The 24,962-nt window shown below is 37.3% G+C and overlaps 1 protein-coding gene across 1 annotated transcript in view; it reads right to left on the minus strand.

Annotated features, from left to right (window-relative positions):
- Positions 1 to 24,962, minus strand: part of LOC149228365 (ferredoxin-dependent glutamate synthase, chloroplastic-like) — a 282,238-nt gene that overhangs the window by 203,509 nt on the left and 53,767 nt on the right. Inside the window, exons 2-6 of the mRNA XM_089380754.1 lie at positions 16,912 to 17,224; positions 15,163 to 15,605; positions 14,829 to 14,960; positions 14,384 to 14,482; positions 13,803 to 13,873 (exon numbers count right to left, since the gene is read on the minus strand). Coding sequence (XP_089236880.1) covers positions 13,803 to 13,873; positions 14,384 to 14,482; positions 14,829 to 14,960; positions 15,163 to 15,605; positions 16,912 to 17,224 — 1,058 coding nt within the window. The remainder of the gene's footprint in view (positions 1 to 13,802; positions 13,874 to 14,383; positions 14,483 to 14,828; positions 14,961 to 15,162; positions 15,606 to 16,911; positions 17,225 to 24,962) is intronic.

Consider the following 24,962-nt stretch of genomic DNA (forward strand, 5'->3'; position numbering starts at 1 on the left):
ACTTTACTTGTTTTTTTAAGGACATTAGAAGTTAAAGTATAAATAGTTTCTTACACATCATCTCAAGAAGGTAACACTTCATAACTGAATGTTGGAGTAACTAAGTATACATTAGCTGTTTTTTATTTCACAAGTTAATTGAATTTCATTTTCATTATTTGATTTCATAGGTTAGATGAATTGGTTTTCGTTATTTTGTAGTTAGATTGATCTAAACTGAAAGACAATTTCTAGCACATACAGTGCACGCATGCTTCACAAGTTTACGAAACCCCTGGGTTGACAAATTAAATGATAGGCAATCACTTTGCCCCAACATTTTTGCATCGTTGTCGGGGACATGTGCATAGGAACTAACTTCCAGTTTAGAGTGTATTTTATTTGTTTTTGTTTTTACTAACCATTTATGGACAAAGGATCTAGAATGCAGCCCAAAGACTACATTGAGGAATGGTATCAAGAAGCGGTTACGCCACAATATTCATCAATTCTTCAAGAGATCCTTGCGGCAAATCTAAAGGTTAAAACAATTTCTCATGTCCTCATGCACAATCAGGTACATTTCGCAAATTTGGATATGAACATTTTAGAAAGTTTAATCCGTAAATGGCTCCATTGGAAACATTCATATACTTAAAAAAATTAAAAAAAAAAAATCTTTCGAGTAGGATAAACTAGGAAATAAAATCAAGCTTGATTGCATTTTTTTTAGAGTTCTTGATTGCATTTTTTTTAAGTTTTTAGACTTTAAAATATTCTAGAATTTTATTTATTTTCTTGCATTTCTTCATTAACCTCACAAAAATATTTTCAATAAAAAAAAAAAAAATCATGTTTTGATTCTAAAAAAACATGTTAGATTTTCAATAAAAAAATAACAAAAAAAAAAAATTCTTCATGTTTTTGAATAAGGGAAATGTAGAATTTTAAATAAAAATGATCAATTGATAACTGGCTCTAATGCGACCTGCAAAGAAAAAAATTTGTTAGCTTGGAATCCAAAATTCAAAAATCCATCATAATAAAAAAATCATGCTCGAAGAGGTTGCGGTTTGTGCAACATAGCTCAAAAACAGTTCTAAATTCTAATATTCTTTGCATGTGTTCTGAACTGTATCATACGAGCTAGCTGGTCTGGTCGTTCACACCAAAGAGGAGTCGAATTAGATTGGTAGGGTGGTTCTGTTCTGATCCAACTGCTTTGGTAGGTTCAGCCAACCAGATTGACTGGTTATGGTTTGTAGTGACCTTCAAAACACTGTGTCCTATTTATGTTTTTGCTATTTGAATAAGTTTTTGCAAATTAGCTACGGAACGCAGCCTATTCTGCAGCTAACTGTGTGTTTCGTAGCTACTTCCATGGTTTAGCAGGTTACAGGTGTCAAACGAAGAAACCGGCCACATGGGCATCTCTAGAATCGTCTCGACATGGATTCTGTCCTAGTCACCCAACCCAGATCGATAAAAAAGCCAGCTCAAGACCACAGTCAAAGCCCTGTTTTCAGGTTCCAGTACATTCACTTTGAAGCCTTAGTTGCCTGAAATTGAGAACCATTAATCATTTCTATAAAAATTCACAATTTCAGAAATAAGAATCGAAGCTACCATAATCTGTTTGAAGAATAACAGTCGAACCAGACGTTGGGGAGAAGCTGATCAAGCTCTTCATAGTGGATCTACTAGACAGTAGTTTCGTGGCTTCCATTCATGGCTTTGATGAAGTTTTTCATGTGGCCAGTCCTATCGACTTTGTCCCTAAAGATCCTGAGGTAAGTAACTTGGCCGCTTCAATTTTCCCAAACAAGATATTCATATATATGCATCTAAGTATTAATACTTAGTAACTTGAAATGATGTCATCTAGCCGGAAGTTGACAGAACGCTAAATGTTCTGAAGGCTTGCACAGAGGCGTCTGTATCCACGCTTATGGAAGAAGCAGAATCAGTGCATTGATGAAATCCATTAGATGTGTATCCCATTAGATGTGTATCTCCTTACTGGACAGATACATAACTAGCCTCGAGAGCCACCACACAGCAAATCGAACCTAGAAAGCCCGAGTGCAATACTTGCAGAGGAAATGCGTAACAACTGAAAAACGTCAATTTTTAAACGCGATTTCCGGCCAAATGAAAACGAATTTAGGAAAACCGAGACATGGGTTTTTTCGGGAACAGGGTGAATTAGATAACCCAGAAATGGTTTCCTCAATTTCGCAACCGTTTGAGAGAAATCTGAGATTCTTTGGGACCCTGTTTTGCTGACTACGTGAGGAAAAATAGTTTTAATTAATGCACAGTTGCGGCCATATTCCGATTTCTCTGAGAAATATCTGCCTAGATCCAATTTCCCTGGCTAAATTCCAGCTTGAGACAGTTGGAGAAAACGATTTGAGTTTGGGTGCCCCAATCGCTTGTGCCAAGTCATCCACTGTGCATTGGCATTGTTAATTTCCTCCATTGAAGGAGCCACCGTGAAATAGAATGAGAAGGGATTTCAAGAGATCGAATAACGGTTCAATGATATTCACTATTTGATACCTCATGCAGTTAAAGAATGAAGGAATTAATTGATAAGAAGGCTGATTCTATTTCATTACAGCCTCAATACACATTTGAACATAAGAAAGAACAGGGATTCTCTAAAGCAACAATAACGCCTTCCTGTTTTGATCATCCAAGTATCTTGGTTTCATTATCTTGACATTGTATTTTGAAGGGGACGGTATGTGAGAGGAACCAGATATCTCGTATCAAGTACTATGGAAGCTTTGATGTATCCCTTGGAAGGTTCTTGCGGGATAAATTATCTAACCAAATTTCCAGCCAGTAGATGCACATAGCCTTTGCCTTTGCTAGCGGTTTTGTAACCCTTGCTTATGTTGATTGGGTTTGATTGGGTTAATAGCTTTCTGCTAAACATGTTTTTATACAAGAATGATCACGTTTCTTTGAGTCTTGCAGGTACAAAAGACGAAGGCATTACAAATTAAAAATCTTATGCCATGGCACAACCAAAGAAGATTGACAAGATTTTAGCTACAAAAACTGTGCACATTCTGCGGCGGAACAGCGATTCTGCAGCTATGCGTTTAACTCAATGATTTATTCGTCAAATAATATATTCTAACCAGAAATTCATGATCAACATGCCATTTCATTTGCTTACATTATCTTTTACTATAGCAGCATGTTCCCATGCCACATTTTACATGACAATTTTCACTATTTCATAAAAATTTCAAAATAGTCTAACTTTCTCATACAACATCAGAATTCGATGATCCAAGCGTCGTTGTTAAAATTGGCAACCAGGGCAAAACTTCATGTGGGTCATCTTATTCATGGCTGATAATATTTTTATTAGATTCCTCTCATCGAGAGGTGTAGGATTGATATAAAGGTCATTCAATTCCGATAAGTATTCATGGAGATATGAATTTATTTTGATTATGGAATTATTATCAAGCCGACCTACAACTCATGTAGGCTCAGAAGCCCAACATTCGCATCTATTCACCCACCAACGTTGTGTATAAATATAAGAGGCCTTTTCCTCATTTAGACTCACTCATCTCATCACATCTCTCTCTCTACTGCACTGAAATGGGTCTCTCTCTCTCACACATGTGAAGCCGGAAGCTGTTGAATTTGAAGTTGTAACTGCAGAAGTAAAGATTGACTTGCGTGGCCTACAAGATCTCCTCATCTGAACTGCGTTGTAGGTTCATCTGAACCTCCTCTAAAAGCCGCAACGTTTGGTGGTGGAATGAAGTCAATCCGACGAACGGTTTGCAAGATATCGATTGCCCTAGTTTGAAGTCAAAAACTGCTGAAACTGAAGCTGCAACTGCAGAAGTAAAGATTGACTTGCGTGGCCTAGAAGATCTCCTCATCTGAACTGCGTTGTAGGTTCATCTGAACCTCCTCTAAAAGCTGCAACTTTTGGTGGTGGAATGAAGTCAATCTGACGAATGGTTTGCAAGATATCGACTGCCCTAGTTTGAAGTCAGAAACTGTTGAAACTGAAGCTGCAATTGCAAAAGTAAAGATTGACTTGCATGGCCTAGAAGATCTCCTCATCTGAACTGCGCTGTAGGTTCATCTGAACCTCCTCTAAAAGCCGCAACTTTTGGTGGTGGAATGAAGTCAATCCGACGAACGGTTTGCAAGATATCGACTGCCCTAGTTTGATAATGAAGCCGCTAATGCTGATGCTGCTGATCTAGGGTTTGCTACTACTGATATGAATCAGATTTATTGTACTATTTCTCTCTGTTGAATTATTGAAGATAAAAGAAGATTTGATCAAAGGGTTTCCCCACACATTGTGGGGTTTGTCCCTGGCTAGCCGCCACATCTTATGTCTCTTGTCTTGGCTTGTTTTCTGTCGATCGTTTAATGTTCTATCTGCACTTTACTTTATGTACATGTGATTGCTAATCGGTGGAATATAATAAGAAAAAGAAGTAAACTGTTATAAGCATAAAACATACCATAACTTAACATATTCACTATTTGATACCTCATGCAATTAAAGAATGAAGGAATTAATTGATAAGAAGGCTGATTCTATTTCATTACAGCCTTAATACACATTTGAACATAAGAAAGAACAGGGATTCTCTAAAGCAACAATAACGCCTCCCTGTTTTGATCATCCAAGTATCTTGGTTTCATTATCTTGACATTGTATTTTGAAGGGGACGGTATGTGAGAGGAACCAGATATCTTGTATCAAGTACTATGAAAGCTTTGATGTATCCCTTGGAAGGTTCTTGCGGGATAAATTATCTAACCAAATTTCCAGCCAGTAGATGCACATAGCCTTTGTCTTTGCTAGCGGTTTTGTAACCCTTGCTTATGTTGATTGGGTTTGATTGGGTTGATAGCTTTCTGCTAAACATGTTTTTATACAAGAATGATCACGTTTCTTTGAGTCTTGCAGGTACAAAAGACGAAGGCATTAAAATTAAAAATCTTATGCCATGGCACAACCAAAGAAGATTGACAAGATTTTAGCTACAAAAACTGTGCACATTCTGCGGCGGAACAGCGATTCTGCAGCTATGCGTTTAACTCAATGATTTATTCGTCAAATAATGTATTCTAACCAGAAATTCATGATTAACATGCCATTTCATTTGCTTACATTATCTTTTACTATAGCATCATGTTCCCATGCCACATTTTACATGACAATTTTCATTGTTTCATAAAAATTTCAAAATAGTCTAACTTTCTCATACAACATCAGAATTCGATGATTCAAGCGTCGTTGGAAAGATCTCGACGAGATCTACAAAATGAGGAAGCTATTATCAAATTTTGAAACAGTAAAGAATGAAAAAATTGCTGAAAAGAAACAACAGGTAACTTGAAGCACTACTTTCAACACAGGTATAAACTCTTTTGGTTTTCTTTCATGAACTTGTTTAATAGTACCGATTCTTATTTTTTTATATATAAATGTCATTAACAGAGAAATTGATCACCTCTCTATTTTGATAACCTCACAATCCATTGAAGAAGAAGTACTAGTTTTTGCAGGTTCCAAGAGGAAGAACATATGACTATAAGCAAATAGTGTCTCTAAAAGACCACATTTATTTCACAAGAAAATGATCAGAACAGCAACAGAGATGAAACATCAATGCATAAGCACATGCTAATGCGTATCAGATCCAGCAGTTGCAAGCCTTTGAGATGCTAGTGTTTCCATTGCATCCATACTCCTTCAATCAATAAAACCTTCATCTCATTTCCTTTGCAGTCGCATTGCATTTCACTTAATCAGTCAATAAAATTCTCATCTCATTTTCCTTCACTGCTCATTTTTATTCATAGAAACTATATTTTCCTGCCTTGCTTTCACTAACTCATAACCCATTTTCATAAAGATATTCAGCTCACTTACATGTTGATTTGTCCTTTTACTTTCCATTCACTTGTCATTTTCCTTTCCGTTAAATAAACCTTGATCCACTGCAAAATTTTCCATTCATAGTCCTTCAAAATCATTGTTTCATGCTCGCGTTAGATGATGGAGGATTCCTTAAGGCCTTCCTTCTAACAAGCCTTGGCCTATCGACATCAACACATTATCTAGGTTCAGGGCTAGAGTCCTCATTAGTACCTTGAGGCTTGTATGCCTTAATGACAGGTTCTCTCGCCAACAATCATGGGAATACATCAATGTCCCTTGATCGTTGGAACTTGCAAGTGGCTCGACATCGGCTCATTTATTCTGCCTTCGCAAGATGTACTTAGATACCTTGGCACTCGTTGATATTAATGGCGAGTTTTCCTCGCATTGGTTAACGACATTCATCAATGGTCGGTAATCCAATGACCTCTCTTCATGCTTGACACCGACACATTTATTCGCATGACTAGAGTTGTACCATCGATTTTATAGCGATTGAAGACTATAGCATTTCAGCATTTTGCGGCAGATACAACAGATTTAGCAGCAGAAATAAAGAATCCACTTCACAACCTCATCCACCATTTATGCAACCAAGAAGCAAATGAATTCTAAATTTCATTCCATGATCCAAAAGCAGTCACACTTTTCAATTTCCATAACTCATGCACATTCAAGGTAAGTGAAGGTATGTGGTTTTCTAATTTTTAGTCATGCGATTCCTTAAAATACTAAAATTGTAACTTTGGGAAATTCTTCACTTCCTCTTTCACATTGTCATATCTTTAGTTGGGGGGAAGGGACATCATTTCATATTCATATATCATACACCATCATACATTTTCATTTCATCCTAACATACTTGTCCTAATCAATTATGATTGCATTATGGTTCAAAAAGTTATATGATTTGCAAATAATGCCTAAATTATGAGCACACTATATGGCTGATTTTAAAGATGCATTTTTAAATATGTTCAATGAATATTACTACAACAAAAAGAAACAAGGTATTGAAACACAAGAACCAATACTAATTATAATTTGTTTGAAACACAAGAACCAACCAAACATGTTGCAATTCAATGTATGACAAGGAATACTTTGCCAAAATAAATAAAATTGTCAAATGCAAAGTTTAAGGACATATGATATAAGTCAAACTCATTCAAAAGCAAAGACGTTGCGAACAAATCAAAGGAATTAATGCAATATTTGCATGAGGACATGCAATTACTCTAGTTGGGGGGTATGTTGAGCCTTCAAAATGTCTTCAAAATGGCATCCACTTTCACCTTTATCACCACCATTTCACTCACATGTCGCAACTCCATAACCATATAACCTTTCATTAGCCACCATTTTTATAAATATATGGGTTAGGATCCTTATTTACCAAAGTTATTTATTTTATGTGTTTAAAGTGAATTTATGATTAAAAACTAGGAAATTAACATGGTTTCATGTATCTATATATGTGGCTTGAGTTTCATGACATGTGTAGGTTATTTGGAAGCTTCCAAGGCGCCCTTATGTGGCCTCCAATGCTCAAATTCGAATTCTCTTCAAAGGAGATTTGGATAAAGGTCAAAGAAAGATATGTGTCATATTTGGATTGTAACTCTATGAGGTGTCTCATCATTTCTTATTTGGATTAGAACTCTATGAGACACTTAGGGGATATGTGTCTCATTATGAGCTATTTGGTTGTAACTATATGAGATTTTAGTGGATCCTCATTAAATAGGGTAGCTTCTTATGTTTTTGTATAAATAGGAGAGCCTTCTCCTTTGAAAGACATGTGTAAAGTTGGAGAAATGCTCATGTTTTTAATAGAGAATTTGGAGCTCATACTTGGAGATTTGAAGATTTAGTTTTTCTTGCATATGGAGCTTCTTCACTTGCCATCCTCATACACCATTGGAATGGCCATCTAATAATTGTGAGATTTAATTGTTTTTATAGATTAAAGTTCATTTGCTTTCTTAGTATTAGTTTTAAAATGACTATGTAATCTTTGCTTTTCTAAAAACATTTCAATAGGGAAGATTTATGTATTTTCTAATTGGATTAAGTTTGAGTCAAGGGCTCATAGTTATTTAGTTTCATTTCATGTTCTGTTATTTACTTTCTTAGATCAAACCATCAATTCATTGTATAATTGAGCAAAGGATCATGCCAAGAAGGTGACTTCAGATTGGGCGATTGAATGTTCAACCTATGCAATCATTGAGCTTTACTATTTCATGCTTCTAATTTTTGCTTTTAAGATCCTCATTTAATGGCATTAACTGATGTTCCTAAAGATCATTTTAAGAAATTGATTTAATCATATTTCAAGATGGAATGATTGAATATTTAATACATGCAATTACTAAGTTATTTTCTGCACACTCGTTTTTTTAGGACATTAGAAGTTAAAGTATAAATAGTTCCTTACACATCATCTCAAGAAGGTAACATTTCATAATTGAATGCTAGAGTAACTAAGTATACATTAGCTGTTTTTTATTTCACGGGTTAATTGAATTTCATTTTCATTATTTGATTTCATAGATTGATGAATTGGTTTTCATTATTTTGTAGTTCGATTGATCAAAACTGAAAGACAATTTCTAGCACATACAGTGCACACATGCTTCACAAGTTTATGAAACCCCAGGGTTGACAAATTAAATGATAGGCAATCACTTTGCCCAACAACCCCACTGTCCACTAATACCGACACCCTCTGTCCCTGTACCGTACCTCTCATTTGGAGTGTCAAAAACTTTGGAATCCTGCATAGAGAAGCAAGGACTCCCCCTGATGAGGCAAGAGATGCCCCTCCTTGCAGAGGTGGTGGTGGTGGTGGCCCTAAGTCCCCCGAACTCTCTCCATCTGTCCCACCACAATCCTGCTCCACCTTGTCCTCTTGGTCACTGTCTGAGAAGACCTCAATGTAGTGTGCTCTACCCGCTATGCACCTATGGCCTAGTGCCCAGGGCTCCCTGCATGTGAAGCATAGCTTCCTCCTCCTGAGGTCCTTCCATGTCTCCTCATCTAGCTGCCCCCTCCCCTGTGTGGTCCTCGGTTGCGGGAGTCCAATCTCATGCCCTTTTTGTGGGAAAGGGGTTTGTGCAGGAAATGGCGCTCTGGTCTTGGGGATGACGCCCTACAAATCTCTGGCGCACACCACCGCCTCCAACAGCGTAGAGGGTAAGCGTGACTTCACCAGTCCATGCAGAGGCTCAAACAAACCCTCAATGAAGGTGTATACCCTCCTAGCCTCGGATAGATCCAGGACCATCACTGCCACACGCAAAAAATCAGAAAAATACTACTCCGAGTTGCCTTTCTAGCACAGTTGTGTCTGCTCCCTAAAGGATGCTCCTTGATCCCTTTGATCAAATCACTCCACCACCCTCTTGGTGAAGTCCTCATACGAAACTATCTGGGAATGCCCCAAAGTGGTCAGGCCATGAAACCACCAGTCATGGGCTTACCCCTCCAAGTGCAGTGCTGCCATCTTAATGGCCTCCGTTCCGTCATCCAGTTGAGTTGGAAGTATGTGTCCATCTTCTCAACCCAAGCCCTGACTGTGCACTTGGCAGTGCCATCAAACGTAGGGAAGTACATTCTCCCTATAGTCCTCTGCAGCTCATAGTTTTGGGTTCCCTATCCTCCGTACCCCTTGTTCCTCTCACTCTGCTTGAGCTTGCAGTAATCTCTGAAGGAGAGGGCTTCTTTGAAATCTTCGTCCATTGCCTGCCACTCTCTGAAGTAGTCCCCCATCTAGGGAGTGTCCTCCTCTCGTGCTGGTTCGATTTGTGTTGTGGGCACGAAAGAGGGTAGTGAAGCCCTAGTGGCCACACTCACTGAAGGGCATTGCGCTGCTGGTGAGGGTTGATCAAAAGGCTGAGAAGCCCCTGAAGTCTCTCCACATAGGAACCCTCTAGGTGTGGCTCTGTCCTAGTTCTATGATTTAATTTCTTCTAGCATGTCTTTCTGCCCCTTGGCCAAATCACTCAACATCCTCAAGAGGCTATCGAAAGCCATCTCCTCCCTTCTCTTGGGCTTTGTCATTTCCTCCTCTCTGGCCACTGTTTTCCCTCTTTCCTCTGTGTCTGGTGTAATTTCCAACTCCCTTTCTCTACTCATGTACCTTTGCCTCCGGTAAGTGATGTTCTCCCGGTCTTCCCCTCTCATAGGAAACCAACCCCACAGTTGAGCCAAGAATTAGGCTCTGATACCACTGTAAGGTTCCTAAACAGGAATTTAAGTGATAATCCAAATAAACAAACAGTGCAATAGTGGAAAATTAAAAAACAGTTATCAAACGCCCATGAAACACTATAATACTGGAACTGTTGAGCTATTTATTATGAAATATGAGTGCAAGAGTACAATATATAAATTAGTGGTGCACCTGGGCTTGTCTCAAGGACAAGTTGGACCAAACCCAAGTGGTAGCATAGCTGTAAAGATGGTTGTTCAGCGATTGCTCCACTGTACGATGTGTTGTCCTAGTAAATTGTTGATCTGTTGACTTCGGCCTGCTGGAATGTGCCCAAAAACTGCCCAGAAAATTCTGCCCTTTCAGCCTTAGACTCCTTGGAAAAAACCCAGAAAAACCCATAAAGGAATTTCTCTAATTTTGACTTTGGATTTTCAACCTCTTGGGAGCTGCTCTCTAGCTACTGCTGCCAAATTCGATTTGCAAGAACATTATGCAAATCCACCTAGAAACACCGCTCAAATGTTGCTTTCACCTATACTAGCTAATCCCTTGCTTCCCGAATGGTCCTTGGCCCTGATGGCTGCTCAATCAAGCCCCACGAATTTGCTGCTAAAGGCCACTGCACAGTCTCTCTGCCCATAAATGTATATTGTTGTGTGTACTGGCTGGCTAGCTACAAAACACTAATAAAATACCCTCAACCCTCTACCTTCCTTGCTACCGAAACTCCTAGCAAGTTAGGGGCCTCTTGGTTGGCTAAATCAACCTCTGCGCATTTCTAGCTGCCCAGAAAACACGCAATTCCTTCCTCTGCGTGACTGGCTGAGCTGTGAATCACTGTTGGAAACTCCTGCAATCTCTGTGGAACAGCCTCCCTAGGGCGGGCACAGATAGTCCCCCGAAGTAGAGGTTGAATCTTCCATGCGGAAGACTCGTGGCTAAACAGTCGATAGACTCGCCAAGCAGCAGAGTGTACAAGAGTGAGTTTGTTTGTCAAATATTCAGAATGTTGCAAAATGAGAGCTCCATCCTCTTTTATCACCTTGGGCCCCCTTAGCCTCGTGTGGGCTCCTCCTTCCACTAGCTCGAATTCCCTCCAACGTCCTCCTTTGCCAAATTCGAATTATGCATGTGGTGGCCCCCCACATTCCACTATGTGGAAGCCCCCAGAATGTTGAAGTCTCAGTTCCTGGTACCTCATTCCCCACACTAATCCTAGTGTAACTCAATACATCGGCGTAGCTGCACATGGAAATCAGTGATGATGGGACGATACAAGTGCTTGGGCTATGGCAGTTGTTTCCAATTAGCACACCATGAGGGGAAGGGTCTAAACCAATAATACGAACAATGTGTCGATGAATATATCATTGAAGATCCAAAGAGAAACTTATCAGCAACATTGGAGAATATATCCGAAATATCAGCAAACTTAATTCTTTTTTAAAACTTATTTAAAATTTTTCAATATTTTAAACATCTGTAGCAACCCCCTCCCTCTAGCCCTTTTATGGGAAAATGTAGCACTGAACACCCCCCTTTGTTCTCAATCCCTTGATTTACCTCTTCAAACTGAGCAAAATTGAAAAATCTAAAAAAATCCAAAATCTATTAAATGCCTCCCTTTGTTCTCAATCCCTTGATTTACCTCTTCAAACTGAGCAAAATTGAAAAAACTAAAAAAATACAAAAATCTATTGACTCCGCGGATATTTTCCAATTTCTTGCAATATTTTGTCGATATATCACAATATATTCAAAATTATGAAAATATCATGTTTTTTTCTTGTAATAATATCATCGAACTCAGAGAATCATGATATGTCGCGATGTTGGCAATATATCACCGATATTTGCAACATTGGTTTAAACTCTAGAAAGAACCCTACGAAAAGAGATGACCCCAAAAGGCCCAATTCATTGGTAGTAAAGGGCATAAGCGATGCCACTAGTCAAAAACATTTAGATTAGCTATTGAATTAATCAAGATTCACACCCACTCTAATACCATGTTGAGATTGACAAGAGATAGACAGAGCATTAAACAAAACCAACACAAACACTAATTCCGCAATAAAGAGGAAAACAAGCCAGCACTAGGGTAGTGCAACACTTGAAGAAAAATTATCCAAAAGTATAGCAACCCTAGAGAGATAAAGAAACCAAAAAAAAGTGTGCTAGAAAGAGAGAAACCTATGCACAAGAGAAGAACAGAGAGCATTTACTTTGAGATGAAAAATATAAATGAGAGTGGGTGTATAAAAACCCAATTCAAAGCTACTATACTTTTCAAAATGGAGGTTTTGGGGCCCATCTAAACTAAAATTATAAGATCAGCCTTAGGCAAGCCTACAAAGGTTTTCAAGATACAAGGAATTAAGTATATTATCACCTACTATTTTGAGATGAATAAAGAGGTTTTCAGTACACCCTACAGTAGGTACACCATGTTTGGGAGACTAACCTAGAATACAGAATACAATGAAGTTAATAGGTGATATGAACATGCCATCTAGGAGAGATCTGTTGGAAAATCAATGCAAATAGATTACGGATTGATTCTCCTTACTTGATAATTACTTGTGAGTTATATTGGCTTCTTTTACTTCTTTATTATCTTATCTTTCATCAAGCAATTACCATATTATGTGTGTATGAATATCACAAAACAAGAGACACAAGATGTAGGCACTATTGCAGGGCAAAACCCCCCTCGAGGTGAAAACCCAATCAGAAATCCTCTTCCTTTCAATAGTATTCTTTGAGACTCTTCACCCTAGACAAAGACCAAACCTTCCCTCCACACCAAGTCAGCCTACTAGATCTTCGACCTCTTTCCAGTAGCACTTCCTTCCCAGCAACTTCGACTATGTAGAAGCTTTCGACATCAAGCAATAACAAAACTTGGAAGACTTCGATCTCCCAAACTAGGGCACGAAACAGAGAGAGAGAGGCTCCAAAATTTTGATTTTCTTCTTCTCCTTAGACTTGACCCAACTCGCACTTTCTTTTGCTTCCTTAGACCCACTTCGCACTTCTCCAACTTCCTTAGAGATATCGAACTAGCTTGAGATGAGATGCTCCAAATGAATTCGACTTCCTTCTATTTATAGGCTCCAAGTGAGGTCGAATTGATGTCCTTAGGCTGACTTGATCTCAACTAGGCCGACTTGGTGTGAAGGTTAGATAAATTATATTTGACTCAATAGTAAACCTTTTTACATGATTCAAAAGCCCAAGAAGGGTTTCTTTGAATGTACAATGACTCTATAAACTTAATATTAATTCTAGGAGTCCACAATGGGGACTTTGACTAATATAATGATGAACCAAGCATGAAACCCATGCTTTAATAAGTCATTGATACAATAATAAAAAGCCTTTTATTTATTCTTTTGACAGGTACATTTCACAATGACTCAAATACATTAATGAAGACCGAAACTAGTTACATTTTCCAACAAGATCAAGCTGTTCTTGAAAGAGAAAATTCAGCAAATATACTTATATTGTCATAGCATAAAATAGTGAACTGTTCTTCACTTCTTTTACATGTTTCTCATTTAAAAGTTCTGTGCATATTATTCCAACATGATGCTGTGGGTCAAAACAAAGAACAGTGAATGAATATTTCATAGTTGTGGATGTTGCAACTACCTGAACAGCAGTAATGCAGGTCCATCCCACGCCTCCATTTGGCCTTTATAGTATTCATAGAAATCAATCACCTACGAGAAAAAATCAAAAGTTTATGATCAATCTTACCAACTAAACAATTTTGTATGTTCACAACAAACTTAGATCTATAATGATTTTTATGGTTTTTCAAATAATATATGGCTCAATTTCCGTACAACAAAATAAAATCATGTCATTTGGAAAGAAAAAAATACTTGTTCTCCTGCATTTTCATTGGTTAGTGATATGAATTGTTGACTATAAATCCCAAGGAGAATAATCCAAATACAGCAATCTATCTATGGCAAAAAAAAAGTGTGGCAATGCCAATGGCACTTTAAATGTTAACAAACAACAAAGAATTCAAAACCCAAACAATTATTGTCCTATTAGGAATCATAACAGGGAAGCATCCCGTCAATGGCTTATGATTAACCTCCACAGGTTGCAGAAGCTTGCAAAAGGACTATAAAGATGATTCAATTTGCAAGTAGCCATGCAAAACTTTAAGAAGATTCAATTTGTTTGCATATATGCCAGATGGATTAATAACCACTTGCCTCTGGATATTTGATAGTCAAAGTTGGATGATTCCTGTAAGCCTCCGGAACAAGAATCATGAGAGCCTCCTCTGGGCTACGACCACTTCTCATCAACAACTGTGTATATCAAAAGAGAATAAAAATAATGTGCCCACCAATTAAACATACAATCATACAAGGATTTATGCACCCAACCATATGAAAAATATAATATACAAATACTGACCTACAGATACCTGGAGTATTCTTGACTAGAAAGAAATAACAAAAAAACCTTAAACATAGAAGAAAGAGAACCATTTTCACCTCAATGACTCAGCTATGATTATTTTTGCCCAGATGATTCATGATAATCGACAAAAAATTGAACCAAATACTAGAGCCTTCAATGAACAATTAAACTCCTGAACCAAAATTGATGAACTTGTTTACTGGAATTGAGAATAAAATTACAAATACATACTTCTGCCACACTGTCAAGATTGGCTGAATCTGATGCCTTTGGATTACCATATGGACATATTTCATTTTCACGCCCACGCCAAACAGGAGACTTAATTGAGGCCTCACGGGATCGCATCCAGTTCAGATTTCCCTGCACAAAACCATATTGAATTAAACAACTGAAAACCAAGCATGTAATCTTAAAGGCTTAAAGCAAATGGTGAAAAACCAACTGATTCATTTAACATACTGACCAGAAATATTTGTGCTAATTATATTACTTAGTCCCTCCTACATATTTAGAAAAAAATTATATATATAATATATATATGTAAGACAACATAATAGCCAACCTGTATAGTGTTGATCTCTCCATTATGGCCGAGAAATCTCATGGGTTGTGCAAGAGGCCATCTAGGACTGGTATTTGTGCTGTATCGCCTATGATAGATAGCAAATGGTGAAATATATAACTCGTTTTGAAGATCTAGATAAAACTGCCCCAGGATTTCGGACCGTAGCATGCCCTTGTAAACTAAAGTTTGATTTGATAGAGAACAAAAGTAAAGCTCACTTCCCCATTCTTCTGACACCACTGCATTTTCAATTAACTTACGGGAAATATACAATTCTCTTTCAATATCTGCAGTTGTGTTCTCTCTTGTTACTTTCACAAATACCTGTTCAATGTTTGGCATGGTTTCTTTTGCATTGTAGCCTACCACTGAAGAATTGACAGGAACAGGCCTCCATCCAAGTACTTCCAAACCTTCTTGTTGAAAAATATTGCTTACAACTGCACAAACAGTACATTTCAACATGAAAATACAAAAATGTGATATAGGAATGTTTATAAAATGTCAAAAAAAAAGTCCGAACATCCACAATTCCAACACTTAGCATTCAATATTTTGAAGAATCACTGAAATCTTATCCTAGGATGCAGATTAGCTTATGTGCTTGGCAGATGGCTCCTCTAGAAACGAGTTAAATTATGTGTGTAAAATAGTAAAACAAAGGGCCAAGGCCCTTCAGATTTAAATAAATACAATTCTTTTCTTGGAGCTTCTAGATCGTGTTGATTTTTTGTAGCATCGGAGGTATTCCCATATGGCAAAAGGCCTCCCAAGTCAACCAAAGAAAATTGTACAAAATGAAAATTAAAATTATTATTTTGGGCTTCATGTAGGCCCCAAAAGTCAAGTCGGCTCCACAAGTGAAGGGTGTGACTTTTGGTCAAAAGTCACCCCATCTAACTAATATAAATACAATATGACCTCCTCCACTTTGACCAATTCGGACACACAACACTTCTTCCATTCTTCTACTCACACGTGCAAAGTCAAGGAGGGCAAATTGGATTGTTTGACCAGGTATAGAAGCTGCTGTTTGACCGAATGATGAATCCGATCTGCTTCATCTGACCGAGAATTTGCCTAAGATTGACCGCTGAAAGGAGGCTATTTTGACCACAGGAAATTTAGACTTTGACCGCAGTTGACTGCAGGTCCGAGCTTGACCTCAGGCCGAATTTCAGACTGTTGACCAGCATTGACTTTTGGTATTTCTGGAGGTTTGACCAGCCTGGACTAGCTGATATTTGACCAGGTTTGACTCGTATCTTTGACCTAGATTTTGGCACAGATTCCTAGAATATTTTGAATTGTAAAGATTGCTGAAGAACAAATTTCTCCCAGCAAGTAAACTTTGCTGGATTTTTCCCAAGGTAAATTTGTTGTCTATTTGTTGCTTGGCTGTCTCTTTATGATCTTACTGTTATCATTGTATTATTGTTGAGCTTTTCTATGTATAATCGCTTAATGATACATGTGACATAAGTTAACCTGATCAAACAATCATTGGAAAGTAATTATCAGATTAGAAGATCAGTTTCTCTTACAGAAAATCAACAGATCGAAGCTAAATTATTTGTTTGAAACAGTAAAATGAAGGGCCAATGCCCTCCAGAATTAAATAAATACAATTCCTTTCTTCCAAACCCTTTAACTAAACCTTTATAGCAGCATAATAGCTATAAGATACATATTTCATTTGGAAAACAAGAATCAAAAAGAAAGAGGCGCTTTCCATTACAAACTCACCTGCTTTGGCTGCCTTAATATCTTGTTCTTTTTTAGGAAGAAATACCATTCCCACTCCCGTAATGGCCTCATCCAATGCTGGTAGTCCTTGCTTGTTAAACCATTCATTTAGTAGAGACCATGGAATCCGAGTCATAATCCCAGCACCATCCCCTGAATCATTGTCTGCACCACATCCTCCACGATGCTCCATGCAACTCAGCGCTGTGAGAGCATCCTGTATAATGCTATGAGATGGATTATTCCGTAGACTTGCAACAAATCCTACACCACAGGCACCTCTCTCAGCCAATATGTCTTCCAGGTTCACTCTCTGCAAAATCACCATTTTTAATTAGCCAACAAGGGCATGAAGTAAACTAATCTAAGTGATAATATATTGTCATAAGAAACATGACAAAAAGCAACATAAATATCATCCATCTAGGTTTGAATCAAATATACATATTTCCTTCAAGTTCAAGAGGAATGATATTAATTGAAATTTGAAACTTAATTAACAAAACCAATGGGCCTGATGACCTGTTATCAATAAGATGCAAGGAGAGGATGAAATGAAATATAATCATCATTTACTTGAGTATATTTGTAGGAATATATAAAAGAGCAACGAAGATAGAAAATTTTCACCATGATTTCTGTCTTATATTCAAGTTGTTTGTAATTTGGTGCCCTTTGTCTTAGACAATCATTTATGAGGTTAGAATTTAAATAGAAACAGATGCATCTTCTTCTGACTGATGTATGAAGAATATGGATGAAAAACTCCATGATATATAACTGAACTAAGATCACTGATGGGCTGTTTTCTTGTAATAAATTTACAAAACGCAGGAAGCATTTGTGCAATGTCAAAAGAAAACTTATGCACAAAAGTGGAGCAATATTAAAATATAGTTTTCAATATGTATATTCAATACTGAATCAAGGCACTACATTTGTGCTCATGAAATGAGCTAGAATGCTTTTACTAGTCAACGATGCCAACATGCTATCTGACCTATATATATAGTTGGAAGTGCTTCAAAAATATATCCTGAGGGGCTGCACCACATAGACCAGACCTTTTTCAGCTTAACTGGCAAGTCTTAGGGGTAACTATTCCACCAAAATTACCATGGACTTGAATCCAGCCTCAACGCTTCAAAATTCATGCCATCTGGGGTATGTCGATGGAAGATCACAGTGAGAATGGAACATCAGATGATGACATAAAGCTCCATTGATGTCACCAATAAACCAAGGGTTTATTGGAAAAAGTTTGTATATTATTTGACAAGAAGAAAACAAAAATTTACCCTATGTTGGTGTTACTGAAGTAATATGGGGTTAGTTGCAAGCCTTAGATGCATTTACTGGAAAAGATACACCTATCCATGTAGAAATAGATTATGTTTGCAACAATGACATGCAAATGGATATGAAGCCCACTTCTGACAGAAAGGGTCATTTACCTATCTAGATTCTTAAAAAAACAACAACAGTAGATTAGTTTTTGCACATGATGTCCATAAAAAACATTGCAATAATCGACAGTGAACTTGATTAGCCAGTACGCATGTGTCTTCTTCTCCCTACAGTTACTTGTTTAACACATTATGTGGAAACTACGTTGCACCCATCTCCAGAAAAATGGCATGGGGGTACAGGTTTTGGGAACAGCTAGAAATTGGCCCCGGACTTTTAGGAAGCGACAAAAAACGAACCACACAGGAGAAAGAAAACTAAATAAATAAATAAAAATAAAAATTTGAAAACTTCTAAATAAAAAATTCAAAAGACATTCAAAATTCTCAAAGAAAAACTACGTAGGAATTTTAAAAATTAATCAACCTACAGCATACATAATACATACGTGATAATACCAATGACCATTATGATTCCATATAAAATCAAAAATTAAAACAGTAAGACTATAAATTATTTAAGTGAGCAAGTGACAGGTATGTAATCCAAAGTGGCAAAATGTACCAAATAGTATATGTATTCTGAAGTGGAAGAATACCCATAATATGCTCTACGAGATATATTTTTAATTATGATTTTCTACCTCAAGGTATGCCTTGAGGATTTGATTTCTTGTTCTGGTGAATAGGTGCATAGCTACATGATATGCCCAGGTTTGACCAAAAGATGAACTACCCTAGTGTAGATGCACCTACAATGATCTCAGCAAGATTGCACAGTAACGCCTCATAACCCCCAAATCCAGTACTGATCTTGTCAGATATGGCAGCAAGGGATTGTTTCCACCCATCTCTCCCTCCATTCTGAAAAGAACAAAAGCGCGTAAAACAACAAGTTACATGATACATGATATGTTGTAAAATGATTGGGGAGGCATTTTTTATTTGTGGGAATACAGGATAGGATTTTTCAATTTGTTTTCTTGTTTCTTAGTAAATTTTGTATTTGTTATTTGTTGGGTTCTACCAAGCCAGAGGAATACCCAGAAGTTCCTGAAATTGGCCAGGAATGTTGGAAACATTTCCAATACCATTCCTTGCCTAAAGGGAACGTCCCTTACCTCATCCAAAGTTCCTGGGACATAGGAGCTCAAGCAACAGGTCTCCCTAGCAATTGCATATATCACCATTTCGATTGCAGGATCTTCTGTAAATAAGATATTGGGAGCTTCATGTAAAAGTCTCAGTGGATATATGGTTTAATTCAGTGCCCTGATGACCAAGGAAGGAGGTCAGATAGAACTCATTGAGATATCAGAGCACAAGTTCAGTGTTGAGACCTCTGGGAAGATATTAAGTTGTCATAAAATTATCTGATCAATGATCAAACGCTGAGGCCTTGTAGACCATTTCAAAGGAATCGTGCAGTTTCCAAATGTTGTGTGTGCGGAGATTCATGAATGCTCATGCAAGATACATTGAACCGTCACTTGGCATTGTTGAGTGCAGTGTGATTATTGTTACAATGCAGGTCGCTTAGAAAATAAACTCGGCTGAGCAGATCTCATGTTGAGTCTAGCCAAGGGCAGATCTAAGGTTTTTGCTGATTGTACCCCTATTTATGATGAATCTCCATGTCAAGGGGATATAGAACAAGTAAATTTGATCTACCAGCTTCTACTTCAAAAACCTTGTCCTCCCTTTTTGTAGTATGATGCATTGTTTAGTGAGAAAAATGTAATGGATGAGCAGGTAGCCATTGAAAGCAATCACGAGAAGATGGTGAAAAAGAGTCTTCCATTTGACTCTTCCTCCATGGCAGTGTTATCTCCAGCTTCACTGCCATCCTTTTACATCTATGATGATGGATTTTCCCACCATATGACTTTCAATGTGTTGCTAAAACCCTACTTGGACCTGTGTAATCCTACAGAGTATTTTCGGCATAGTAGCATGAATCAGTGTACTCAATTCTTCAAGGAAGACCAATTTCCAAGATTCCCTCCATTTGAATGAGCAAATATGGACATCTTCAAGAAAAGGGGGAAAAGGCACAAAAAAAAGAAATCACATGGTTGGGCTACTCTTTGGTCCTCATGTTTTAGGGAAAAATCATTCCAAGAAGTCATGTTGTGCTCCTAAACACAACATTTTTGTAGGACAATAAATCTATGTTTATGAAGTATTCAACCTCATACCTTTGTAATGATTTTGTTGAAGGCCACTTATTATATAAGCATCATATAAGTGATTACTGATTAGTAATAGCATTAGAAATAGTTTTGGGGACAATGCTTAAGGAGGGGGTGCATGTTGTCTATCTATAAACAACATATTTCATAAATGAGTTCCTTGGTCTGTAAGCTTATTAATGCCCTATCACCAAGTTTTGATTAGTTCATATATTTTAGTTATCACTAAGGGGATAGGTATTCATTATTAACTTATTATACCTAATGACACACTGTTGACCACTACCGGTCAACTACCCATGCAGTACACCCCCTCTTTTCTTGGCAGAAAGGGGTAGCACCTGAACAACGTGTCCGTGCCAGCCTGCAATCATCAGCAACTTGATCATTTTAATTGTAAACCCAGTCTGCATGTATGAATTGTAAATAATCTTAGCAGATATGAGTCGTTTATGTAAAATTACCTAGGTGGACCTAACTTTCTAATGATAATCTACGTCCCGGAAGGTTTTTTGTCTCGCCGATCTATGATCGGCAGAGTTTTCCTTCAGCCTGACCCCAAAGTCGGGATGCATTTTGTTATTAGAACTTTAGGAGAATCCTAGTGTGTTAATCTGCTAAATTATAGTTGTGTCGCAGAAACTGGGTGATTTATGAGGGTCTATGATAAAGGGGATTTCCCCCTTAAGATGTAAATTGTAAAAGTCATGATGTAATGTGTCTTGAGGGTTGGAAAATGTTTTAAATCCCCTCATGAGTCCTAAGTCCTAGGTCCTAGGTGATGTTTCCAAAGGCTTAGTTCGATGATCCATTTAATAAAATAATAAAATAATAAAAAATTAATTAATTAAAAAATGAAATAAATAAAAAATTATAAAATAAAGCAAAAACCCTAAATAATAAAATAATAATATTTTGAGTGAATGCATGCAAAATATTATTTTTAATAATAAGTTAACAATTTCGACGGATGAGATTAAGAGATGTCTTGATCCTCATCGACGGTCGAGATCATTTCGACATGGATCACTCGAACTAGCCGTTGGGATCATTTCCTTTAAATAGGGTGCTAGGGGTCATTTCAGATCAAGGAGATCTGTGAGTCTGGTACTGAAGAAGCTCTCTTGTAAATCTGTTTCTGGTTAATAAAAGAAGACTTTGGGGTCCAAATCTTGCTGGTGTTACTCTCTGGAAGTGCTGTGAGCTAATTTAGTTTCTGCATATTTTATTTTCAGCCATTAATAATAGCTTATTGTAGAGTATTGTGAGCACAGGTATCTTGTTCACTTGCTAGGGTTTGAGTGTTGTTAGGGTTTCTGAAGTAATGGCAGGTATCTCCATTACTTTTTGAGACCTAGCAGCATTTTTGCCCTCTTTACTGATGGTTGTTCTGAGCTGTGCAGAAAACCCTTTCTGAAGAAAATTTGTGGGCGTTTGGGGAAGTTCTCGGCTGAACCAGCCAACTCTCGCAAGCATTTTTTGCTGAGCCCAGTTGGATTTGATCCTGGGTCTATCATTCAGTTTATTTTTCTAATTTGCATGAGAGATTTTCTGAAGTTCTTCACAGTGAAAACCTGAAATTTTTATTCTTTAAAATATTTTCGTGCTTATTGCTGAATCTGGATGTTAAGGGGCCAAATCTGTAAATTAATTAAGCTGATCTAGGGTTTCAAATCTTGCTTTACACAAATTTTTCATTAGGGTTTTGATTTTGGTTTTATGTACATATTATTTTTTTGGGTGATTTCATCATATCAGGTTGCAGTTTAATCTTCAGTGAGCGGGTAAACTCCACGTATCATCATCTCCAGGAACGAAAGGCAAATAAAAAGGGAGAGTTACGTCTAAACCTGCAACATCTGAAATCGATCCGTAGACCCATCGATTTTTCTCTGACTGCGTATCATTTAAATCTTTCTCAGCCGAATTTTTCTCTGATGTCATCAACTGTGCTTGTATTGCTTGAGCCGGGTTACGATCCTGCATTCTTAAGTCGCCATTGCAGTGCAAGCGATTCAGTCATAAATAACGGAGCCAGAGACATAGTCGTTTACACAGCCAGTCATCAAGGGTTACGATTCAGCCATTCTCGTGCCACAGATTCGACGATTCATTGAAGCCGCCGACAGGTCGAAGTTTCTCAGAGGTAGCGTCTGCCGTATCGTTCTATTCAGCGTGAGGGTCAGTCAAAAAATTCGTGAATTCTTGCACGCAGGGGAAACCTGCTCAATCCCAAACGAGGAGAGCCTTCAGCGTATAAATCTGAAAACGTAATTTTCGCTGTGTGGATCGTTCAAAGGCTCAGTTGACGACTAGGGTTCCCTGTAATATCCGAGCTCAGTCGAGGTTTTCCATCAGAAATTCGTCAGGTAAAATTCGAAAGGGCATCTTCAGGCTTATCATTTCACACGCAAGCTCTTCAGGTAATCTCTGCAGCGCGAGAGTTTTGATTATTTATTCACGGGTTAAAGCCAAGATGCAGGTGATTTTTGATTTACGCTGAACGTTTTCTTTTTCTTACTGTGATGTATGCGTTTCATAGGATCACGTATTTTTTTTCTTTTTTGGTTTTACATATATGCATATAAAGAAAATAATCGAAAGGCATTTAGGATTTTGTCATATTATAATTAGATTTTAATTATTTTGAGTTTTGATTTTAATTTTAATTTAGAGCTAAATTTTGGTAATTTTACTTTATTTTTTAAGTTTGAAGTTTTATAAATTTTCATTTTTACAATATGAAAAATAAAAAAATAAAAAAGTATTTATTTATAACATTTTTTTAGCTTAGTTCATTTTTATTTGGTTTCTTTTTTATAGATTTTAGCTTTTTTTTGTTTAGGATTAAAGTTTTAATTTTTAAGCTTTAGGGTTAGATTTTTTCCTTAAAAAAAATAATAATAAAAAAATAAAAAAATTTAAGTTTAGGAATTTAAATCTTTTATTTTGATTTTTTTTTTTTTAAATTTGAAAAGCATAAAAAATTTTGTGGGAGATTTTTTTTGCCAGTTTCAGTTGTTTTCTTCAGGGAATTATCATGTTATATCTTTTATGCTGAGATTTAAATTTTCAAGTCTGGATACGAATATGATATCTGGTTAATGATTTATGATTCTTGTGGTGGTTTAAAGCATTCATCTTTTCAAAATTTTCAGTTGCTGGATATCGTTTTGGTCATTCTAAGAGCATTGTGAGTTTAACTGATATCTTGTGATGACAAATGATTGTTGTTCACGGTTTATGTTTCTATATCATCTAACAAGTAATTGTTTTAAAAACAATCTCTTAAGGCACTGGTCTTTTAACTTCTAAATCCATTTTAGTGCTATCCATATCGTGTCTCCCAACCAACTGGTCGACAGTTGGTCTTCGTCATATCATAGGGTCTACCCCCCCTTAGCCGCGGGAGACAGGCTTAAACGGAGGGATCAGGGATCAGAGTGACAGCCCCCGGTCTGAGCGTTGTCGTGTCAATCTGTGCGACAACATTTTTTGGCGCCGCTGCCGGGGATACTTTATTCTCGGTGTTTCAACGACTTTTTATCATTCATCATTCATCTTTCTATCATTTGTCTGGCCCGGCAACACGAACAATTTTTGGCGCCGTTTTTCTGTTCCTAGAGTTTCATCGACATTCATTTTCTCATCTTTCTCATCTCTCATTTTGAGCTGGCAGATTCAACCTTTGGGGTTATCATTTGGATTTTTTATTGCCTTATTTTTCGCCATATCAGTAGCATCTCTTCGGTTTGTTTCTTGTTTGGGTGGCGACTCCATTTTCTCATTTTTCCCAGACAAGAAGCTTTCCTCATATCTGCTTGTGGTTACTTTTTGGATCCTAGAATCAGATTCATTGTTCAAGTGGCGACTCCACTTCTTTCATCTATTGATTTTCTTGAGCATTGGTCTCGTTCTATCGTCCATTTAATCCCTTATTATTTACCATGGATTATTCATTTAAACCATGTCGTTTTACTGACCGTCTCCATGATTTTCCGGAGGAGGCCATTCCTAAATTACCTATTTTTTCGGGTGGTGATTCAATCGCTGTTAGAAGGCATATAGGTTTGTTTACTCGCATAATGATCATATATTGTAGACCCCCTCAGTTTAATCATGAAGATATCAAGATGCGCCTATTTGTCCTTTCTTTAGAAGATGATGCTTTGAATTGGTTTAACAATTTTCCTAAGGAATCTTTCACTTCTTTGCAAAACATTGTCAATGCTTTTAAAGATAGATATGGTTATCCAAACAGCTCGCCTTCTGCCCCTAAAGTTGTGCAAAAGAAAGAAAGTAATCTTATAAAAGGTCCAGCTGTTGAAGAAAGTTTTCAAGATCAGAATGTGTCATCCACCGGAAATATCGTAGACCAAGTTCATGATAGTGGAAAATCAAGGACAAATAACAATGAAAACGAGGAGCAAAAGCAAATTATACAAGATCTAAT

The sequence above is a fragment of the Pinus tabuliformis genome, chromosome J (genome assembly GCF_031772625.1).
Source record: "Pinus tabuliformis cultivar Carrire ecotype Pingquan chromosome J, CPIR1, whole genome shotgun sequence".
Taxonomy (NCBI): domain Eukaryota; kingdom Viridiplantae; phylum Streptophyta; class Pinopsida; order Pinales; family Pinaceae; genus Pinus; species Pinus tabuliformis.